The sequence below is a fragment of the Cadophora gregata genome, assembly GCF_030347475.1.
Source record: "Cadophora gregata isolate MNR1 chromosome Unknown scaffold_8, whole genome shotgun sequence".
In the NCBI taxonomy this organism is placed as follows: domain Eukaryota; kingdom Fungi; phylum Ascomycota; class Leotiomycetes; order Helotiales; family Ploettnerulaceae; genus Cadophora; species Cadophora gregata.
In genome coordinates, this window is record NW_026695931.1 from 473,637 (window position 1) to 494,255 (window position 20,619).

General features: G+C 49.3%; 10 protein-coding genes across 10 annotated transcripts; 5 read left to right on the plus strand and 5 right to left on the minus strand.

The window, feature by feature from the left end:
* Nucleotides 1-409: 409 nt before the first annotated feature.
* Nucleotides 410-1,506, minus strand: ONS95_013699 (uncharacterized protein; the record flags this gene model as incomplete). Its single annotated transcript, XM_058507340.1, has 2 exons — nucleotides 410-1,168; nucleotides 1,276-1,506. 2 exons carry the CDS (start codon nucleotides 1,504-1,506, stop codon nucleotides 410-412), a joined length of 990 nt encoding a protein of 329 aa, XP_058356509.1.
* A 914-nt stretch (nucleotides 1,507-2,420) lies between these two features.
* On the plus strand, nucleotides 2,421-3,597 carry ONS95_013700 (uncharacterized protein; the record flags this gene model as incomplete). Its single annotated transcript, XM_058507341.1, has 2 exons — nucleotides 2,421-2,955; nucleotides 3,050-3,597. The coding sequence occupies 2 exons, from the start codon at nucleotides 2,421-2,423 to the stop codon at nucleotides 3,595-3,597; spliced, it is 1,083 nt and encodes a 360-aa protein (XP_058356510.1).
* A 172-nt stretch (nucleotides 3,598-3,769) lies between these two features.
* On the minus strand, nucleotides 3,770-6,341 carry ONS95_013701 (uncharacterized protein; the record flags this gene model as incomplete). Its single annotated transcript, XM_058507342.1, has 7 exons — nucleotides 3,770-3,978; nucleotides 4,058-4,261; nucleotides 4,321-4,550; nucleotides 4,600-4,998; nucleotides 5,061-5,919; nucleotides 6,039-6,100; nucleotides 6,154-6,341. The coding sequence occupies 7 exons, from the start codon at nucleotides 6,339-6,341 to the stop codon at nucleotides 3,770-3,772; spliced, it is 2,151 nt and encodes a 716-aa protein (XP_058356511.1).
* Nucleotides 6,342-7,103: 762 nt separating this feature from the next.
* Nucleotides 7,104-9,284, minus strand: ONS95_013702 (uncharacterized protein; the record flags this gene model as incomplete). Its single annotated transcript, XM_058507343.1, has 4 exons — nucleotides 7,104-7,756; nucleotides 7,819-8,055; nucleotides 8,109-9,096; nucleotides 9,153-9,284. The coding sequence occupies 4 exons, from the start codon at nucleotides 9,282-9,284 to the stop codon at nucleotides 7,104-7,106; spliced, it is 2,010 nt and encodes a 669-aa protein (XP_058356512.1).
* ONS95_013703 (uncharacterized protein) lies at nucleotides 9,157-11,927 on the plus strand. The gene is made up of 3 exons (XM_058507344.1): nucleotides 9,157-10,157; nucleotides 10,207-10,334; nucleotides 10,385-11,927. Exons 1-3 carry the CDS (start codon nucleotides 10,024-10,026, stop codon nucleotides 11,674-11,676), a joined length of 1,554 nt encoding a protein of 517 aa, XP_058356513.1. The 5' UTR covers nucleotides 9,157-10,023; the 3' UTR covers nucleotides 11,677-11,927.
* A 729-nt stretch (nucleotides 11,928-12,656) lies between these two features.
* ONS95_013704 (uncharacterized protein) lies at nucleotides 12,657-14,101 on the plus strand. Its single transcript, XM_058507345.1, has one exon. The coding sequence runs from the start codon at nucleotides 12,993-12,995 to the stop codon at nucleotides 14,061-14,063; it is 1,071 nt and encodes a 356-aa protein (XP_058356514.1). The 5' UTR covers nucleotides 12,657-12,992; the 3' UTR covers nucleotides 14,064-14,101.
* A 288-nt stretch (nucleotides 14,102-14,389) lies between these two features.
* ONS95_013705 (uncharacterized protein) lies at nucleotides 14,390-15,028 on the minus strand (the record flags this gene model as incomplete). The annotated part of the gene is made up of 3 exons (XM_058507346.1): nucleotides 14,390-14,806; nucleotides 14,911-14,942; nucleotides 15,004-15,028. The coding sequence occupies 3 exons, from the start codon at nucleotides 15,026-15,028 to the stop codon at nucleotides 14,390-14,392; spliced, it is 474 nt and encodes a 157-aa protein (XP_058356515.1).
* A 1,341-nt stretch (nucleotides 15,029-16,369) lies between these two features.
* ONS95_013706 (uncharacterized protein) lies at nucleotides 16,370-16,935 on the minus strand (the record flags this gene model as incomplete). Its single annotated transcript, XM_058507347.1, has 2 exons — nucleotides 16,370-16,738; nucleotides 16,783-16,935. 2 exons carry the CDS (start codon nucleotides 16,933-16,935, stop codon nucleotides 16,370-16,372), a joined length of 522 nt encoding a protein of 173 aa, XP_058356516.1.
* A 371-nt stretch (nucleotides 16,936-17,306) lies between these two features.
* Nucleotides 17,307-19,375, plus strand: ONS95_013707 (uncharacterized protein; the record flags this gene model as incomplete). The annotated part of the gene is made up of 2 exons (XM_058507348.1): nucleotides 17,307-18,185; nucleotides 18,237-19,375. The coding sequence occupies exons 1-2, from the start codon at nucleotides 17,711-17,713 to the stop codon at nucleotides 19,373-19,375; spliced, it is 1,614 nt and encodes a 537-aa protein (XP_058356517.1). The 5' UTR covers nucleotides 17,307-17,710.
* Nucleotides 19,376-20,052: 677 nt separating this feature from the next.
* Nucleotides 20,053-20,542, plus strand: ONS95_013708 (uncharacterized protein; the record flags this gene model as incomplete). The annotated part of the gene is made up of 2 exons (XM_058507349.1): nucleotides 20,053-20,190; nucleotides 20,309-20,542. The coding sequence occupies 2 exons, from the start codon at nucleotides 20,053-20,055 to the stop codon at nucleotides 20,540-20,542; spliced, it is 372 nt and encodes a 123-aa protein (XP_058356518.1).
* Nucleotides 20,543-20,619: the final 77 nt, after the last annotated feature.

A 20,619-nucleotide genomic window follows, 5' to 3' on the forward strand; every position in this document is an offset into this window, starting at 1 on the left:
GACGGAACAGTAAGTTATACACACGAGGCGGAGAAGTCTGGGAACTCGGGTCGGAGAAGGGCAGGAAAAATGTTTGTAGCAGAGAGGTTGGTAGTGCTTGTAAAGTAAAAGGTAATGGTAGGTGTTTCTCGTAATATGTGTGTATCTAAGCTTGCTGAAGTATCAGAGACAAAGTTAATATATTGAGCACATAATATGGAAGTGCGGTATCTGCCATTCCAAAGCCCCAAGGTTGGTTCTCATCACACAAACGCTTTTTTGAAGCAGTACATTTTGTTACAATCATTCACACGGAATCAGTGGCCTGTTGTGTAACATATCCAAATGACCATAGACTACTACGTATGAAAGTGTACAGCTAAAAGGTTCCATGAAAAAAGAAAATTCAAAACTTTTTACCTGGGTGCTTTCAATCAAGATCAGGCACAGGAAGATGATCAAACAACTTAACCTTCTTCCCAGGAAACAACTTCGCCATCGCCTTCAGCGCATTCCCATCCCTCAACTCTTCCGTCTCTTTCTCCGTAACAAGCACAAACTCCCACTCAATAACCGGATACCCCACCCTAACACCATACTTCTCAGCCTGCTCCGCCGTCGCCCCCTTCATCTCCACAATCAAGCTATCCTTCACGCCGAACACCGCATCGCTCGTCATGTACTCGTCAGGCGTGATATACAGCGCCGTGATCAGGTGATCCCATCCGGGCTTCTCAAACATGAAATGCATGTGTGCCGGCCGCCAGGGGTGACGCTTGAGTTTTGCGAGGAGTTGGCCGACAGGTCCATCGTGCGGGATGGGATAGCTGACTGGACGAATGGCTTTGAACCAAAGGGAGCCGTTGTCGTCGCTGTGCATTACGCATCGGCCGTCTGGGCCGTCTCGCTCAGCGTATTGGACGTCGTAGTGGCCGGAGGAGTCGGTCTCCCAGATATCGACTTTGACCCCTGGGATGGGATTCCCAGATGGATCTTTGATGCGGGCGATTACGAGACAGGGTTCACCGTTGGGATCGGAGGAGATGTCGGTTCCGGCTGGAAGGTGTTTGGCTTCGTGGGTGTGGAAGGGTCCTAGGACGGTTCCTTCTGTTGCGTTGGGGGGTTTGGGGTGGTCGATTGAGTCGACCAGAAGGGATAGACCCAGGATGTCAGAGAGAAGGATGAACTCCTGTTTAAAAAATCAATTAGCTTCTGAAGTAATCCATTCTAACCTTCCAGAGAGGGAGGCGAAGCATTTGGCAAGAAAATGAACGGCTTTGGAAGGGAGCCACATACATGTCGAACATCTGTGCTTATTTGGCCAACTCTGACTAGGAAGTCAAGACCAGCCATCCATTCCTTTGTACTGAGCCGTGTCTCCCTGGCAAAGTCATGTAAATGCGTGACCAAGCGTTCAAGGACATATTTCAGCCGAACATCGTCGCCTTGGGAATTAATCAGAATGACGTTCTCGGTAATGTTGTCGGAATTGAGATCCTTCGCTTGGGGTATCTTAGAAGTCGCCATCTTGTAGACAGTGTTTGATTCCGTGCAAGCTGGTTCTTGCAGGCAGATGTTTGTTTGTTTGATATTGATGGACACAGATCCGGAAGTCTTTGTAGACTTTTTGGAAGAGGAAGAAAGCGTCAAGTTAAATTCAGAAAGCAAATATTTGAGATAGATGTAGATTTGAAATCATAGGAACCTACCACCAACCTATTAAGCTGTTGCATTGGTAATGCGAGCTATATCCTGCCAGTAAGAGGGGTCCAGATCCCTTGTCAAGAGCTCCCGGACCACCAAGTCTGACCTGCTCCGAAGTCTCGTTCCTGCATATCGCGGGTAACCCGAAGTATGACGAGGCTATCGTTCAGCCTCATCCGATTCTGCAGATGCATATGTACAGCATCTCATGGCAATGTTGACTTGGGCCAAGGAGTAGAGTATGTCAAGTCAAGGGGAGCTTCCCGGTAATCCCGAAGCTGGTTCCGATCCCGATCTCGTGTATGTTTCACGGCTAAGGACTTAGCCCTCGACCTCGCTTAAGTAAAGCGATGCCATTCCGATGTCCCCACTCTCTGGCTCAGTGACGGGAGATCAACGCGGTACTCGTAGAGACGTGAGACGTGAGCCTCATGGAGCTAGAGAAAGGCGGGGTAGGTGCCATACGGTAATGCTGTTCGGCATCGGACCATGACAAATGCACACCTCCATCTCGAGCGACTTGGAAGAGTATCGAAGTGTGCATGAGCACGAGGAAATCGTTGGACCACATAGCTCGGACCAGCCGAGCAGAGATCTAGCTACCTTAGCACTGTCTCGACACTGAAACCCAAAAGCCTCAGTCGTTAATATCACTGTCTTACTGCTTGCTGTCATATGCCAGTCATTTTGTCTGACAAGAAAAGCAAAGGAAAGCAAAACACAATACTCCTGCAACTATGCCCCCTCCACCAGCATTTATTTACACCGCGTCTCCTGCGAGAGTCATATTCGGGCAAGGCTCAATCAAACGACTCCCCGAAGAGATATCTCGCCTCAAGCTCAGCGCCCCATTGATCCTCTCCACAGTCGAGCAAAAAGCCCACGCTGCTCTCATCAAAACCACCCTCAATGGCAAAATCTCCGGCGTCTTCGAAGAAGCAACGATGCACACTCCCGTGGAAGTCACCCAAAAAGCACTGGACTATGCGAAACAAGTCATGGCCGACTCAATTGTGTCGATAGGTGGTGGGAGTACGATTGGGCTGGGAAAGGCGATCTCTATACGGACTGGACTGCCGCATATCTGTATACCTACGACGTATGCGGGGTCGGAAATGACGCCTATTTTGGGAGAGACGGAGAAGGGACAGAAGACAACGAGGTCGGATCCGAAGATCTTGCCGGGGACGGTGATATATGATGTGGATCTTACGATGTCGCTTCCCACGGGCATGAGCGCAACGAGTGGAGTAAATGCAATTGCACATTCAGGTTAGAAGTCGGACTTCACTTCATGCCAAAGAAGCGAGGATGGGCATAATTACCAGGGACTTGACCAGCTGCTAATCATCAAAATTCAATTTAGTGGAAGCGCTCTACTCCCCCGAAGCCAACCCCGTCATTTCCCTCCTCTCCCTCGAGGGAATCAAAGCCCTCGCCGAATCCCTCCCCACCTTAACCACCTCGCCCTCAGACCTCCCCGCTCGACTCAACGCCCAGTACGGCGCCTGGCTATGCGGTCTCGCCCTGGGATCCGTCGGCATGTCCCTACACCACAAGCTATGCCACACGATCGGCGGCAGCTTCAACATGCCGCACGCGGAGACACATACAATCGTTTTGCCTCACGCGTTGGCTTACAACGCGCCGAAGATTCCAGAGGTAATGGCGAGGTTGGCGGATGTGCTGCCGGGGAGTGAGGGCGATGCGATCAAGGGGTTGAATGTGTTGTTGACAAAGCTGGGCGTGAAGAGGGATTTGAAGGCGTTTGGGTTCAAGGAGGAGGACGTGGATAAGGCGGCGGATATTGCGGTGTTGAGGGCGTATCAGAATCCAAGGCCGGTGGAGAGGGATCTGATAAGGGAGGTGATTCGGAGAGCGTATGCGGGGGAGGATGCCAGAGCTGATTTGTAGTGTAATTATCAACAAGCAGATCATTGCAGTGGGGGTCCAATTGGGCTTTGGTTGGTGTAGCTGAGGTTCCTATGCCATTAGAATGTAAATCCTCACCGTCAAAAGTAACTCAGAGCCGTAAGTAGGAGTTCTGCCCCTTAGGGTTGGGGTAAGAGCCGTGCCGCAGTCGTCATCAAGAGATATCCAGCCAGTCCAAATTGACCAGATGCTGGTTGTACCAAGTCTCCGAATTAAGCTCGTTCCTAACTGGCAGGAGTTCGTTCCACCACTCTTGCGACGGTTCCATGTTTGCAAAGTTCTCCAGATCCATCCCAGGCTGTCCATCTGGTATGGAAGTGGGGTGAAGTGGACTCCCTCGATTCGTCGCTCGCCCAGAGCGGACTAAGTCATTTCGTCAGCCTATGTTTCTTCGAAATCTTCCTAGTCGACCTTAAGGACTGTGGGAAAGTGTAGAACTTACTCCGAGTCCGGGTGTTCCTTATATGACCCCTTAGTGTCTGTAGTACGCGAATGGCTTGGCCAGCGGAATGAATTTGTGGCTCGTAATACGCTAGGATAGTTCTGCATTGATCTAGCGAATGATTTAACTCTTCTTCTTTTGCGACAGGATCGATAGCTGGGCATCTGTATGCTGCTATGAGAACGATAGCAGCGGCGAAAGACACTATTCCAGATTAGAATATGCCGATAACAAAGGCAAGCAGCCCAGTCTGAAGTACATACGATAAACGGTGTGCCATGGTGATATCCGATATGGAGTATCAACATTTTGACATAGGTTCTCGACCAGTTCTTGCGCGGTTGAAACACACAGATTGCAAGCATAGCTAGCGAGCTCTCTGTCTAGTGTTACTGCACTCCATAGATCCGGTGCATCTAATCCAGGTCGAAGATTACTCTGCGTGCTTAAAAGCAGAACAGGGCGGAGCAGCATGACTCGGGTGTACAAATATCTAAGACGTATAAGGATGGCTCCATAAGTGACGGAATCTTATAACTAACCTGCAATTTAAAATGCGAGCCTGAATCTGGATGCTGGATATGTTCATGTGGGGACCAGGGGGGTCGTCCCTCGTTGGGAGCTTTAGGAATTCCGGAATTGAATTCCTAAAGTTGTCTAATTGACGATTGAATGTTAGGACATTACTCAAAAGTTTTTGTACGCTATCGTCGGTTGACATTGGTGTGGGAGTTTCAGTGGTATAGAATGTGACGAGAATCTTGTCTAATATGTCGTAAAGTTTCGAAGAGAACACAAATAGACCCAACCGTGACGGTCTGTTGGTAGGCTGGTGACCTTCTTCTTCGGCTTCGAGATATTCGTCATCGATCATAAGCGGGATTGGTGTATCCCACGATCTCGCAATCATTGCTGGTCGGCCAAAAGTCATCGCCAAAAGCCTGGTCAAGGATGTCAGTCAGCGCAGAGAACTGTCCTCATGCTTCGTAGGGGTATCGCTTACCGATCGAGTGTGACACAAACGTGCCAAACCCGCCTTCTGATCTCTCGAGTGATCTGTCTAGCAGGTCTTCTAGCCGTTGACTCCGAATGCAAGCCCAGGGTCTGGGCAGCTCTAATGGCAAGTCCAACGCTATTCCAACATCGCTCCGAGTACTTTGTAGATTGGAGATATACGCCCGTGAGTAATAGCATCTGAAGTACCGGCAGTGATGACGTATCTAAGATGTCGAAAATGAATATCTTCCTGGCTCTTTGGTAGAATTCGTCGGCGACCGCCACCCGCTTGTCTGCAGATACGAAGCTACTAAACTGACATCCTAAGGCGAAGGTGAGATTCAAGCACGCGGAGAAAGCAACTTCGTCAACTTGGCTGGTACCGTTCGGACCTTTGGACGGCTCTGGAGACCAGACTTCAGCGTACTTGGACATAAAAGATGCCTTGTGGAGAATTGGAAAAACCGGATGCACAAACTCCCAAAAGGAGTTCATGTAGTCATCGGCCGCCTGGCGTCGAGGGTAAATCATTAAGCTCTCGTCTTTGTCACGAATGGGTTCCAACTCCGGGGAAGTCGCTGTGTCTTGCCAATTCTCTTGTGGCTGGGGCGAGGGTTCATGCATCACGTGGCGTACAAATGCAATTGTTGAAGATTCCCCGTACAAATTTGCGTCTTGACGTGGGAACGCGACGGTGGCCAATCCATCCACACGGTTGTTGTTGTTGTTGTCTGCAACTGGGTCGGAACTGGATTTGGCAGGATAGGCCGTGAGACCTGCTGCCACCGAACTTCCACCAGTGCTGGAGACGAGATGGTGACCGTTACTCAAGGGTGAACCATCTATTACGTAACCAGCACTGTTATCTATTTGTAGTCAGTGAACATATTGTTTGACGTTTTGATAGTTTAAGAGAAGCTCCGTTCAGCGTGAAGACACTCTTCCCAGTCCATAGTGGGATAACGTGACGAGGGGTCAGTCTCACCTGCTGATTTTGGTGTTGCACTAAGCGCTGTATGTTCCTGGTGTTGATGCTGAATAGTAGATCTATTGAGCATTATTATGTTGAAACCAAAGTCAATATAGGGAATCTTCATTACCTCCGTGGAGGTGGCGCTGCGACCTCATAACTACACTCTCCTGCAAGTCCTCTTTCGAGGCAGGCAACACAAACTGGACGGGTCCCATCGCATCTTGTCTTTCGATTGCGACATTTGTTACAAGCCAACTGGATCTTGCGACGTTTAGGTTGCGGCTCTTTCGGTACTTCTTGAAATCCCTGCTGCATGTTGATGGCAGGAAGTATTCGCGCTCAATAGGATTGAGGTGGAGTTGCGTCACCCGAGACCGAGATATCTTAGCTTGAGATCATCGAGGTGCTTCTCACTGACACCGTGCGGAATAGGTGTCAATGTAGTTGCGATGAAGGTATTCTCGCTCTTCAAGTTGTAGGTACTGTACGTAAGGTAGGGGATGAGGTGGTCGGCGCTGGGGGCATGGCGTGTCTGAAATGCTGAGTCATCAAGGGACTGACTAGTCCGGCTGAAGGCACCCGCAGTTGGCCACTAGGTCGAAAGCGCCTAAGGGGTGTTGGTACATTGAACGACTAATCTCTTTTCACGCTGGCTTTATTTTGAATGCCAGTAATATATCGTTCGTTCTCATTCAACTTGATAGGCAAAAATCTGGGCTTCACCAATGAAAGCTTCACGAAATTTCACTGCATTCAGTTACAGCGGGGTGCGGGGTCAAAATAATACCCCGCATTAATCTTTCCGCACATACCGATTGAGGACACATGGTCTCCAAAGTGATAGACGACATTTGATGCTGTCTACCTCGTAATTGATGCAAAATTGCATTCATAGGCATGAACTATTGTTTCAATTGGTGTTGGTAAAGGTAACTAGGTTTGAGCTCAAGTATATGTGACGCTAGAGCGCAAAATGACACTAGGTACAAAACATGCCAGCCCATGCGATCTAACCACCAAAGATAAACCAGAGCATAATATCGAAATACTTGCAGAGACACCAGCTACTAATCTCGCCTACGAACTCTGCTCGATAAGGAAATTTGAAAAGAACTTGTCCATCAGATCCGTATCTTCTAGCTCGCCAATCCAGCTAACATATTGGTCCGGCCGTACGATAATAGCACATCCCTTCACTGGATCAATACCATAATTTTCATATGCATGTCCGTGGCCCTCGTGGTACGATTCGTCATCCACAAAGATCTTCCAGTAATCCCAGCCGAACTCGTCGCTATATGGGTGGAAGATCTCAGGGAAATCGTGCACCGTGCAATCCGTCCTCTTACTACTATGAACAGTCAAGATCTCAACAAGTTCGTCCACGGGCTTGCCAGCAGGCTGGAAACGTTTGATGAAGGACTTTGGGTCTGCCAAAGCGGCGCCGAGTTTCTCGATGCGAGATTTTTGGGTTGGGTTATGGATGTCGCCGGCGAAGATGAGGAGACGCCAGCGGCCGTTGCTATTGAGGCGTTCTTGGAGGTGCCAGGGACGAGCATCGGCTTGGTTGAGGACTTTGAAGCTGGGCATTCGCATGCCGAGGGGGACTTTGGGAGCAAGTTCTTGACGGCTGGAGACACCTTTGTGGCCGCACATGACGTCTGTTCCGTCGCCTTGTTCTTTGGAATCACCTTCTTTGGCTGTGATTATTGACTTTCCATAATTGACGCCTGTTGTGGTACATTAGCAAGGTCTTCTATTGCGTCTCTATGCATGATGAAATGTGACTTACCGACTCCACTCGTGAACATGTTTCCAGTCTCGAAAGCTCTCTTGAACTCGACCAAGTCAATGCCTTCGCTATCCATGAGATCTTTGGCAGGTTTGCCAGAGAACAGTTTGGAGAATTTCGTGTCAAAGTCGATGAGCTGTTTTGCAACATGCCGCCTCTCCGATTGATACGTCTTGAGGATGATTGGATCCGCATAGCCGTGGACAACTTGAGAAATCTTCCATCCGAGGTTGTAAGCTACTTCAGATTAGCGAGTTGCAATGAATTGTTGAAAGGACACTAAGACTTACTATCCTGCATGCTGACATTCATGCCCTGTCCTGCCTTAGGACTATGTGTGTGCACGGCATCACCAGCAAGGAAAACACGTTCGTTGAGAGAGAATCTCTCGGCGATACGCTGTCCAATTTGATATGCAGTCCACCAGTCGCAATGCTTGTACGTCAACTTATAAGGCGCAATAATTTTCTGTGCAGCAGTGAGGATAGTTTCTGGCGTGATAGCTGAGCGATCCACGCGGCCGCCCGAAGCTGAACGTGCTTCATTAACAGACCTAAGCTGGATGTAGAGCCTGGTGAGTTTGTTTTCTCTCGGGATGATCATCATACTGCCGGAGTCCTCTGAATGGATTGCGCATCTCGTGCGAATGTCGGGAAAGTCAGTGATCGGTATCACATCTATCACACCCCAAACGTAATCTGTCGAGTCGCCCACCAAAGCAAAGTCTGGACCAAGCTGCTTCCTGACCCACGAATGCGCTCCATCACATCCGACAAGATATTTTGCTTGGACGGTTTCGACTTCGTCTTCGCGTCGGGCTGATACGGCGAGGATGTCTTCAGTGTCATCCTTGGCCAAGTTGCTGCGGAAAAGACCATTCTCGATTCCTGTCTGCGCAGCAGCTGGGTCTACGGCAAGATGTCTTATTGTGACTGAGATAGGATAGTTCTCACTCCGGTGGTCCTGCACTGGTTCGGCGAACTCCACCTTCTCTGGTAGCACCAAGCGTTCCACGCGGATGTCACTGTGCTCCGAAATGGAGTCCAGGAGGAATCGTTCGATCCGGCCTTGGTGTAACACAGCTTGTTGAAACCGACTCAAATTCTGTATAGTATCGATAACCCTATCCGTCCGCTGTATCTTGCCGTTTGCATCTGGGTTCCACAGACACATCTCCAGCATGTGGTTTGATTCGTGCCAAGCACGGTGTCCGAAACCGAAAGAATCGAAGATCTCGAGGGTGCGGGATTGCATGCCATCGGCCTGCCCGTTGTAAATCTGTTGTTTCAAACAGTCAGAGATAGTTTGTGCTGCAGTAACCAAGATAGATGCACCTTTGTCCCGCGCTTGTCCACGATTCTGGTCTTCACACCTGTCCGACTAAGCCAGTTTGCGAGCATAAGTCCTGCCGGACCAGCCCCAACAATGAGCACATCCACCTTGCTTGATTTTTGCTGTATCGCCATCGTGTGATTTGGTGGAAGATACTCAACATGTACAGGAAACTCTGCTGGAGGATATATACCAATACTGCTTCGGGGAAAACAGGGAGAATCGGAATTTGAGAATTACAAATAAACCATGTGTGGTTCGAATTGTCTTTCGACACGAAGAAAAGCTAGAAAAAGGTTTTGTGGAACAACCTACGACTTGCCTTTCATGACCTTGTCGGGTTTGCCGACACATAAAGTCTGGAGGCTGCTAGCCCCGGACTGGAATCCGAAAGTACCCCGCGTATGCCTCAACGGCTACTGTACCGGTACCTGTGAAGCTCTAAAGCCCAGAATAGTTAGAACGTCCTTCCCGCATTTCCGCACCGATCTACAGGGCAAGAGACCGGGATGGGCCGTTGGGATGCCATCGCATCGGAACATCGGAATGTCGGAACGGGATGTCGGGATGACCTGAAACCCAAGAGGCTCAGCGTGCCTAGTTAAGCTCTTAACTTTACAAGCCCTGGTGTCTCCAAGCCATGACCTCGTGGCTCAGCTGATATGTCCTGTCCAACGAAGGGCCAGACCTCACCATATGGCGCCTGGGCTCCCCCGCCCTGTGTTGCCAATCTCTGGGGTACCGATACCCCGGATCCGGGGTAGAAGTATGTCGTCTCGCATGTCGAGTGGTATATCAAGACCTCCTTCCTCACACCAGTCTTCTTGGAAATGATATCTGGTTCCTTCAAACATTACCCTCAGCTCAATAACCATGGCTTCCAATAACGTGAATGTTGAGTCATCCGCAGTCAATGCCATCCCCGAAAAAAGTACGCTTTCCCATGTGGAATATGGAAGTGAGGAAGAAGCTAAAGAAAGAACGCAAGGGGCCCGTATAACCGATGAGTAAGTCATCTATGTCTCCCGAAGGCGATATCAAACTGACGCTGCACAGATACGGCAATGCTGTCTTTCACAGTGACCCAGCTGCTGAACGTCGTTTGCGGTTGAAGATCGACTTCTACATCGTCCCAACAGTTTTTGTCCTGTATCTATTCTGCTTTATCGATCGGACCAATATTGGTAAGTACCAAAAACTCCATGGACCTGTTGTACAAGCTAATTCTCGGAAGGCAATGCAAGACTTGCGGGCTTCGAGAAGGATCTCCATCTCAAAGGATACGACTACAACGCAGTTCTCTCGTACTTCTACATCTCATATATCATCCTTGAGATCCCCGCAAACACCATGTGCAAGATGATGGGACCAGGCTGGTTCCTGCCCCTTTGCACGGTTGGCTTCGGTCTCTGTTCGCTTTGTACGGCATGGGTGACAGGTTACTCTGGGGCAGCAGCGGTCCGCTTCTTCCTGGGCGTCTTTGAAGCTGGAATGCTTCCTGGCATTGCCTATTACCTTTCGAGATGGTATCGGAGAAGCGAACTTGTGTTCCGCTTATCGCTCTACATCATCGCAGCACCTTTGGCTGGAGCATTCGGCGGCCTACTTGCGTCTGCGATTCTTCGACTAGACAGCTTCGGGTCTTTCAAGTCGTGGAGGATGCTCTTTGCCATCGAGGGAATTGCCACCATGGTCGTGGGTCTCATTGCGTTTGTCACCTTGACTGATCGACCGGAGACTGCCAGGTGGTTGTCGGCCGAAGAGAAAGAACTTGCTATTGGTCGCGTACAATCGGAGACTATCAACACCACCCAGGTGCTGGACAAGATCGACGTCCCAAAGCTGATGAGGGGAATTCTCAGCCCGATCACACTTGGTACTGCTATGGTCTTTTTGCTGGACAATATCACCGTCCAAGGCCTCGCGATCTTCGCCCCAACGGTTGTCAGGACTATCTACCCAAAGGCGACAGTCGTAACACAGCAGCTTCACACTGTGCCGCCTTACATCCTCGGTGCCGCTTCGGTTCTCATCGTATCATTCTCCAGCTGGAAGACCAACAAACGCACGATCTACTTCCTCCCTTGCGCTGCTCTTATGATGATTGGCTACATAATCTTCCTGGCCACCACGGCGTCGCGTGTCAGATACGGGGCAACTTTCATTATTGCAGCCGGTGCATTCCCGTTCGGAGCACTTTGCAACGCACAAGTTTCCGCAAACGTAGCTTCAGACACAGCTCGCGCATCTGCCATTGCAACCAACGTCATGCTCGGCAACGTTGGAGGCCTGGTTTCTACTTGGGGTTTCCTCCCCTTTGATGCGCCGAACTACAAGATCGGCAACGGACTCAACTTGGCTACATCCGCGACCATTATTATCATCTCCATCGGTCTCTTGGTCTGGATGAAAGTAGACAATAGCCGCAGGAGCAAGCTCAGTGTGTCTTCAGAGCTGGAAGGTCTCACGCAGAAGCAAGTTGAAGATCTTGACTGGCGCCATCCAGCTTTCAAGTGGAAGCCTTAGATTTGTTAGGATATATTGTCCTGTTGAAAATCGGCTGCATCTTCTAAGGTGCAAAAAGGGGCCAGCAGATGGGTATGCAGCAATTGTGTTGCGTTGTGTTGTGCTTGTGAAGACCTAGTGGCGATTGATGGCCTCCAGGCTGTGCGACTATCCAGTTCTAGCTGAATATCGATTTGTGTATGTAGCAAGACAAGAATTTAATTATCTCAACCTATCAAATGTCTCATCAATGAATACTGTGAGAAATCCGCTCAGTTTTCAGTTGCAATCAGACAATACGTGTGGTTCTCGCTGATCTAGCATCCGACATATGCTATGGAACTGTCCGTATCAGTATCTGATTCTGACAAGCAACTTGGCGCGTAGAACCAAGAAATTTGAATGATTAATCCATACCCAAGCCAATAATCTACGCCACTCGGATAGCGACGTCGGGTAGTGCACCCGGCTGTACAGCCTCAAACTGTTCGTTTGGAAATGATTCGTGCATCGATGGCCAGCAGAGAGTACATAGGTGTTCCTTGAATGATCCTGAAACAACCTTCGGGATAATCCTTCAACAATTTACTTGTAGCGCTTTGTCAAGGCAGCAGTTCCCCATGTAGGGATTGTCATCTACTGTTAGGCGAGAACGGGAAGAATAACGGAAGAGTGTTCAACAGCATAACTCGCATTTAGCTATAGTTACTTTAGAATCTCAAAAACGGTTGAATCATCTGATCCCAGCGCCTCGTCATGTGCATTACTACTGCCATCACCATTTGTTGTATTTTGGAGGGCAACCCAAGCGAGCCCCCTGCTGTCCCACCCATCTGTTCCGAGATCCCGAAATTAAGCGATCTGTTGACTTCCAGGTTCCGACCCGAGGGGATGGTTGTCGGAAGCAAATGCAAGGAACAAAAGGCTGCGGGGTAGTGTTTGGAGTACTATGGAATTGGCCAAAAAGCCATGTACACAGGCTTGCTTTGGAAGCAACAGTCGCGAGACGCGTCTAACTCGGATGATCTCAGTTCCCCGCGTCTCCCTGAACCTTCGGGATGACAGTGATCAATATCCCATCATAAGCGGAGCGACATCTCAGTAAAGGAACTGGTGGAGTTAAGATTCAATTTACCGACCGGTGACAAGGACTTAAAGCTTCCTGTACCCCTCCTTATAAGAAGCACCATCCATCTCCATCTCCCAACGCCAGTCCACATCCTCCTGCGCCAAATCAAAGATTCCCTCCTGTTCGCTCTCTGTCCAGTATCACAATATCTCAATTTCCGAATTTTGTGTCTTGACAAATAAAAACAAACTATCCCACGTCTACCGACATGGCTCTCAACCGCAAGACGACAGAGACCATCAAGGTTGACAGACTGCCACGGAAAATTGCCCTTGAGGAAGCAGTCGGCAGCCCCTTCTTCGTCGCCCACGGAACACACCCTCCCACTCCCATGATAATCGGCATGAAAGATGGACTCCCACCATACAACACTCCTTTTCTCGAAGATATCGATGATCGCCTAAACAACGTCTCGAAGCGTCTCGAGTCAATGGATGCGTCCGGCATCGCTTACGCGATCGTGTCGCTTACCTGCCCTGGTGTTGAGGGCATCCTGGACGCCGACGAGGCAGTCGATCTAGCGCGAAAGACCAACGACGCTCTGTACGAGATGTACGTCAAGGCGCATCCCACGCGCTTCGGCTTCTTCTGCTCAGTACCGATGCAGAAGCCAGAGGAGGCAGCGAAGGAGCTGGAGCGCTGTGTGAAGGAGCTCGGCGCGAAAGGTGCGCTGATCAACGGCTTCACGAACATTGATAAGAACGACGTCAGCAAGGTACGGTACCTCGATGATCCGGTCTGCGAACCTTTCTGGAAAAAGCTCAGCGAGCTGGATGTCCCGCTGTATCTGCATCCACGAATTCCTCCCTTGGACCAACAACGAATGTATGTGGATCTGCCAAACTTATCGCAAGCTGCCTATGGATTTGGTGTTGAGACAGCGGGACACTCACTGCGGATCATGTGCTCTGGTATCTTGGACAGGTACAAGAATATCCAAATTATTCTTGGGCACTGCGCAGAGTCACTGCCGTTCTTGGTGCACCGCATTGACCACCGGATGGCGATTGGAATCAGGGGTACTAATGGTCCTTATGAGAAGTCCATGATGTATTACCTCCAGAACAACTTCATCGCTACGTTGGCTGGTGTGCGGAGGGAAAGCACGATGCGTAATACGATTGATGAGATGGGCGAGTCGAGGGTCCTATTCAGTGTAGACTACCCGTATGAGAGTAATGAGGACGCGGCGGATTGGTTCGATGGGATGCAACTGAATGAGAATACCCGGTCGGCGATAGGATGGGAGAACGCGAGGCGGATCTTCAAACTTGCATGATGACAGGACCGAAGCACATAGAATTACAGGCATTTTTATTATAGGTTTCGGTTAAGCAAGTTCATCGGAAGTTCAGTTGCACTTAAATCCCAGTCCGTCTCGTGTTAAGTTTGTTGGAAAAGTTCAACCAGCCTAGTCGTGCCTGTGAGAATGAAACGTCATCTTTAGAACTATGTTCTTGTATGTCCACATCCGAAGAAGGCAACTGGGTGGAAAGGAGGCGGTTTCGCAAGTCCAGAATTTCAACAGCTCCATTCAGTCAACCCAAAAGCTTCGTGGCCATCGCTTACCCCACAGGCTTCGTGTCGTTGGTCGATATCTATCAGCTACTTCACTCCCCATCTCTCCCTACTTAGCCTCTCGACCTCCGTTTTCTCCGCCAATCGCGCCTCTGCCTCCTTCTCCTCCCTCTGATCCCGCTCCACCATCTCCCTGTGCCTCATGGCTGGATCACTCATGATCGTCGTCAACTCAAACCCCCTCCTATCAATCACTACAATGTAGCTTACATGGTCCTTATGCTCATCGTCAGAATTCACAAGCATGCCTTTGCTGGGTACGAAGCGGATTTTTGGATCGTCGAATCGCTCATCTGGGAAATTGGATTTGACGCGTGGGATTTCGGTGGACCACTTTTTCTGGCCTGGCACTCGGTGCGCGCCGAGGACGGAGTTGCGGTCTTCGCCGAGATAGAGAGTATTACGGGTGGGAGTGGCAGAAACATAGGAGGCAACGAACGGGAGCTAAGAGTGAGAGGAGAGTCAGTGTGAAAGTTGTGGTGATGAATTGGGGTTTCAGGGAGTCAGGATGAGCATGAAGATGAATGTCTCAACTCCTGAGAACTTACGATGCCAGAGAGACGACGATCTATTTCGAGGCCTATAAGAAATGTGATGTAAGTGGGTATCTTGATTGTTTGAAGTTTTCTTAGGAGGGATACTGAATGGAAATTTGAAGACAGGCATGGCGTTTTCACATACTCTCAGAGTAGGTACACCTACCATGGAACAAGGTTGGAGATTACGTCCCTTCAGCAACCCAGGTTACTGGAAGTATAGACTATGGATTTTTAGCATTGACATGCTTGATCCCAATCACGAGGTGGAAAACGAAACGTCGCTCTAATCCAGAGCATGGCGAAAGCGCCAGGCCGTGTCCGATATAAAATTGTCTTAAACAAAGAACAGACTCACCAGAGCAACTGGGCACAGCCCTCCAATATACTTGTGGTGGCGTGGATAATCAGCATTACTCGGGTCAACGAGCTGCTTCCCTTCATTATCGAGCACGCAGACGAAGAGCCCAACTTATCGGGTCATGGCAGTGCCGGTTGCGGTCAGGGACGGCGTGATGCTTTGTGCAGCGTAAAGTGTCATGTCCATCCCGAGCTTGTCGAAATCTTCTTGGTGGAGGTTGGGAAATGTCGCACCGGCTGTGAGGGATTAGCCTGCCTTTCTCCCAGAATTTTTCATCCATGGAGTGGTCGATCGTAGCTAAAATATACCAAATCCATCCTACTGTCAAGACATCCTTGCACTTTGCCCACGATATTATGGGCAACACGGGCCAGTCCGCCGTGAACATGATAGCAGTCGCTTAGAAGTGAGCAAGACTTACAATCGAGCAAGGAGCGAAAGGCGAGCCGCGGCCCTTCATTTTGACACTCTATTAGTTGAGGGTTCGGGGGATCCTCTTTGCAATCTTCGAATCCCTGGCCTGGCGACATCCAGGCTGCTTGGCATTCGCGCGACCCAACCAACTCGTTTCCAAAACCCCTGCGTGATATGCCAGCTTGCTAGAGCTGTCCACTGCTCTTCTCTCACATGTGCAACACTTTGGAAGCTTTTAGGAAGAGATTCCTACCGAACCACTTGGTAAGTCGTGTTCATTCTGCGCGACAGGAGCTTGGACAAAACTGATGCGTTTATACGTACTGGATGAACATGCAAAGGTGGCTCATACCACATCCATCCCGGACTATGTATTGCAAAATATCTATCTAATATCTCAGTACAATCACACACAAAATCACTATATGTGGCTACTGTATCCACGATGTGTGCAGCATAGATTACAGTGAAGTTATCGTTGTATCCGATTTGGCCAGTCTTGTATCCTTCGATAGCACATCTGATATTCTCCGCCTCGGAAGCGAATTGAAATGTCGATAACCCCCAATCAAATATTTCCAGGCGACTTTTAATCGCGGATTCAGCAGGGTTGATGTCTCTATTCGATGTTAGTTTTGAGTAAAGGACGAGGCAAGCAGTCTCACCCAATCATTATATTCTCGCCTTTTGTCTCATCTAAACAGGCTCTTTTATCCTTCGCTTCCTTAGCTTCTCCTCAACTACTGGCACAAGAGACGGCATTTTCTCTTTATGTTCAGCTAAAAGAGTTTCCCACATCTTCAGATTCTTCAAGTCTTTCTCAGCACGTCCAATCTTGGACAGCCCAAGTATTTCCTTCTCACTGATAGCAATAGACGGAAAGAATGTATTCCCTGCTAGCAGATCAACTTCTCTCTCAACAGCATGAACTTTTTGGTCCGGCGGTTCTGCGAAAGTGACTCTGGCAGCTGATTCGGGTCGAGATGTGGCGGTAGGGGCAGGTGCTGGGGCTGGTGATAGTTTTGTATTGGCGTCATTTGCTGCTAGGTTCGCAAAACTTCGCTCCTTGACTGAAGTCGATTTTCGGGGACTTTTATGACATGCTTTACGTTGTGAGTTGGGCTTGAGGACTTTTGTTGGAGAGCTTGAGCCCCCGACACTGGGGGTGCTCCGTAGTGGTGATGGGAGAGGGCTTTGGAAGGATAGTGAGTTGAGATCGAGGGTGAGGTTGAGGATGATTTGGTGCTGATAGTCCCATCCATATTTTTCCAGCGTTAGAATGTATTGTGGTACAAGTCTCGATTTCAAAACATGCCTTGGGTTCTGGTTAAACCATTGTGGGCAGATTCTCAAGGTGTTGTGAGTGTTGATTTCAAGGGCTGCAGATATATTTCAACAGTTCATTGGGTTTGAGGGGTAAGAGATCCAGGAACTTATTCCGTACAACGCTTGATACGAGATCTTGGGCTGAGCAATGGGGTATCGATTTTGCCTCGCTTCGTCGCGATAGAGTCGATTCCATGTCTTGTAACTTTGTGTCATCAGGTGGTTCCTTTGTTGTTGCCATGACCTCGATAGGCGGTGCTTTGATCTTCTGGGGCTGTTTTCGATATATTGTTTGCTTCCGCAACTGGACGACGCGAGCAGCACAAAGCAGCTCTGAATTTAGGAGTTCTGTCCAAACCAAATCACCTGACGTGCTTAAGCTCTTTCCGTTATCATTTCCTCTATTCCTCTCTGGGATTTTTCGATGTCGAGAAATATTTTAACAAAGGGGTTGTTGCGTGGTGAGTCCTAATTCGGTACGGAAGCTTACGGAATTGTAGTTCATTAATTAGATGCATGCGGGGTACCTGTAACATTCCTCAAACGTTGAAGTTTGATCATGGCTAAGACAGCATTTGTCCAGAAACTTCCCCACCCCTTGACTTTGCGACCATTGCATTAAATCTGATCAACATCGCCCGAAAGGTCTGCTCAGCCGCTCCACATCTTGCGGCAGAATTGGGCATTGAAATTCCGTATCGTAACCCGTACATGCCTCCTCCTCCAATGAAGGTCGACTTAAATGAGACAGAAGCAGCTGCTCTGATTCAATTGAAAATTCTTGAAGAGATCAACAACAACTTCGAGCCGAAGTTTCCTGTTAATGAAAACGTGTGGGATTTTGCGTCCGAACGCTTGGAAACGAAGACAATTGAAAGGAATGGTCGTGTCATTCTTGTGAGGAAGCCACAGACCAAGTTTTTCTCGGTCCGACGATACCCGATTTGTTGTCAGACGAAGGAGACCAAAGAGGCGATCAAGAATTCGGGACCAAAGATTCAAGAAGAACCCATCGTCCCGGTAATGACTAAAGAGCAGCAAAGGGAAAATTGCGAAGCGGAAAAAGCTAAGGCTGCAGTGAAAAAGGCCAGACATATCCGTGGCCAGAGACCGTACTACCCATTTGGAGAAACACCATATCAAGAAGCCTACCAGAGCCATATCATGGAGTATGAGTTGAGAGATGGTACGTAGAAGAAGACAACCTGTCTGAAAGACTTGACTAACACAGCAACAGTCGAGGAGTTTAATCCAAGGCCCAAGGGACTCGCAGTTGACCTCAAAGCCGGCTTCAAGCATACCCCCACAAAAGTCTGGAGAACAGAAGGACAGGAACCAGAAGCAGTTATCGAGCTTCCCGAAGATCCGCCCAACCCCAATGATTCTCACCCACTTCCTAGAATTCCAGCAGGATGGAAACCAGATAACATCTCTGCAGAGGAGAAACTTCTTCGATTAATTGAGCTCGCCAAGCAAACACCTGGGTTCCCTGATCCCAACATCAAGGAATACTATCACACGCAGCAAGAAATAGAAACGATGCGTGTTCGTGAGGAACATCAGCGCATACAGGATGAAATCGCCGCCAATGATGCCGAAATTACGCGGATATCTGGGAAATTGAAAGACCAAGTGACGTTCCAGCAATGGACTCAGTGGCAGAAAATGTTGAACATCAATCCTAATACTGGCCGACCCACCACCCCTGCAATTACTAATGCTATAGGTAATACCGCAGTCATGACTGGTGCTCTCCCTGTTGTTTCGGGACAAGGTCAAGACTTGCAGGGTGTGCGGTCCCAAGTAGGTGCTGGACCGCAAGGTGGTAGAACGCGTCCTTCACACCCGTCTACCGTTCCTCCGAGTGCAAATGGCAATGAGCTCACCGCAGAACAACTGCAACAGTACTTGTTAGACTTGGATGAAAGTGACGGGGAGTTCTCAGTAGAGGAAGAACAAGACTCTGAGATGGAAGACATTGAACAGCTATCAGACGCACCGTCAGATGCCTCAGCTGATGTTCTCGCCGCAGCAGATATAATGGGTGCAGAAAATGTCGCAAAGGAGGCCAGGAATGCTATTTCCAGCCAATTAATTCTCGAAGCTGAGATCAACGCCGAGATGCTTCAGGAACAGGCAGATCTGGCTCTTCAGAATGAGGCTGAAAATGCACCGCGTCTGCAAGAGGTGGCTGATAGGGCCTTCAAGCATGTAGAGGGACTGAAGGAGGAGCAGAGGAGAGGTGTACCGAGGGAGAGGTGGTCGCAGATACCACAGCGGGAGGATGAACCTCTTTTGTGCGAGCATGGCGATGAGGATGTCGATAGGGATAAGGACGAGGACATGGCTGATGGCGATAACCTCTATGGTGATTGATGCTGAGGTACTGTCGATGAGTAAATGCCCAGGAGGGAGGTGTGCTTGTGTGGCAGCAAACGTAAAAGTGCGGCGGTTAAGAGAGATAATAACTAGTTGAATCGGCTTGGCTTGTTTAGTTTTGTCCTTTGAGTTGAGTTGTGTTGGCTTTTGTATCATCAACATGTATCTTTCCCCAGTTGGTCGTTAGCTTTGGTCTGCCTACTTTTATGCCACCCTCATTGCTTGAATTATCATACTGTGAACCTGAGACGTTAGTATTCGAAAATAACGAACCAACTTCCGTTCTGCTCCGAAACTAGACTCGCGTTTATGAGTGACATAGGATTTCAAGGCAGAGGATATTCATAGCAGGGTAGCGGGGTAAAAATTGCGAAATTGAAAAACCACAACTGGGCTTCGAATTTTACACCAGCAGCTTGTCAGAGAACTTTGCTATTCCCTACAGTCTTATCTCCGGTCATTCATGCCAATTAATGCCTCACAAATCTCAGACTCCAAGGACGTAAACAAACATCCCCTCCCCGTTTTCCAAGCGAGCCCCGCACCCCCATCCAGTCAAGCGCTGCCGTCCAGTGTTTGCTTGACCCAAGCTCCCTGTCAATCTGCATCTCACGATAAAGCTTCCAAGCTCCGAACAATCCGCAACACGACACTTCCACCAGCACCACAACACAATGCCGCCATTCTGGACAATCGGTTGCATCTACGGCGCATCTGCCGTGACGCTTGGAGCGTTTGGTGCGCATGGATTGAAGAAGAGGATTGCTGACCCAGCGAAACTCGCAAACTGGGGAACAGCTGCTCAATACCAGGTACCTCCCTCTACCCCTCCTTCTTTTCTTCACCCATCATTTCACCCTTTCACCCTCCTCCCCTCTCCTTAAACAACTCTTTTACGAACAGATAGCTAATGTATCCTCCCTCCCTTAGCTAATCCACTCCGGCATCCTCCTCGTCGCAACGACCGCTGCGCCGAAAAATACACTTGCAGCATCCCTCTTCGTAGCAGGCATGACGATGTTCAGCGGCAGTATATATCTTCTTACGCTTGATCCGCAGAGGTTTAAGGCTCTGGGACCGGTGACGCCATTGGGTGGACTGTGTTTGATTGGGGGTTGGGCGGCGCTGGCGTTTGGGAAGAGGTTGCCGATTCCGAGGGTGTGAGGGGTTTCTGAGGAGGGGAGGAAAAGGGGAAGGGATGGAGGTGTATGATTTGGGAGGGATGGGCGGGTGGTATGATA

Excerpts from the sequence above, each read along its gene's own strand:
- ONS95_013703 (XM_058507344.1), top strand. The coding sequence starts at position 10,024 with ATGGCTTCCAATAACGTGAATGTTGAGTCATCCGCAGTCAATGCCATC. Across the intron at positions 10,158-10,206 it reads GGGGCCCGTATAACCGATGA|ATACGGCAATGCTGTCTTTC; the intron begins GTAAGTCATCTA and ends GACGCTGCACAG. Across the intron at positions 10,335-10,384 it reads TATCGATCGGACCAATATTG|GCAATGCAAGACTTGCGGGC; the intron begins GTAAGTACCAAA and ends AATTCTCGGAAG.
- ONS95_013704 (XM_058507345.1), top strand. The coding sequence starts at position 12,993 with ATGGCTCTCAACCGCAAGACGACAGAGACCATCAAGGTTGACAGACTG.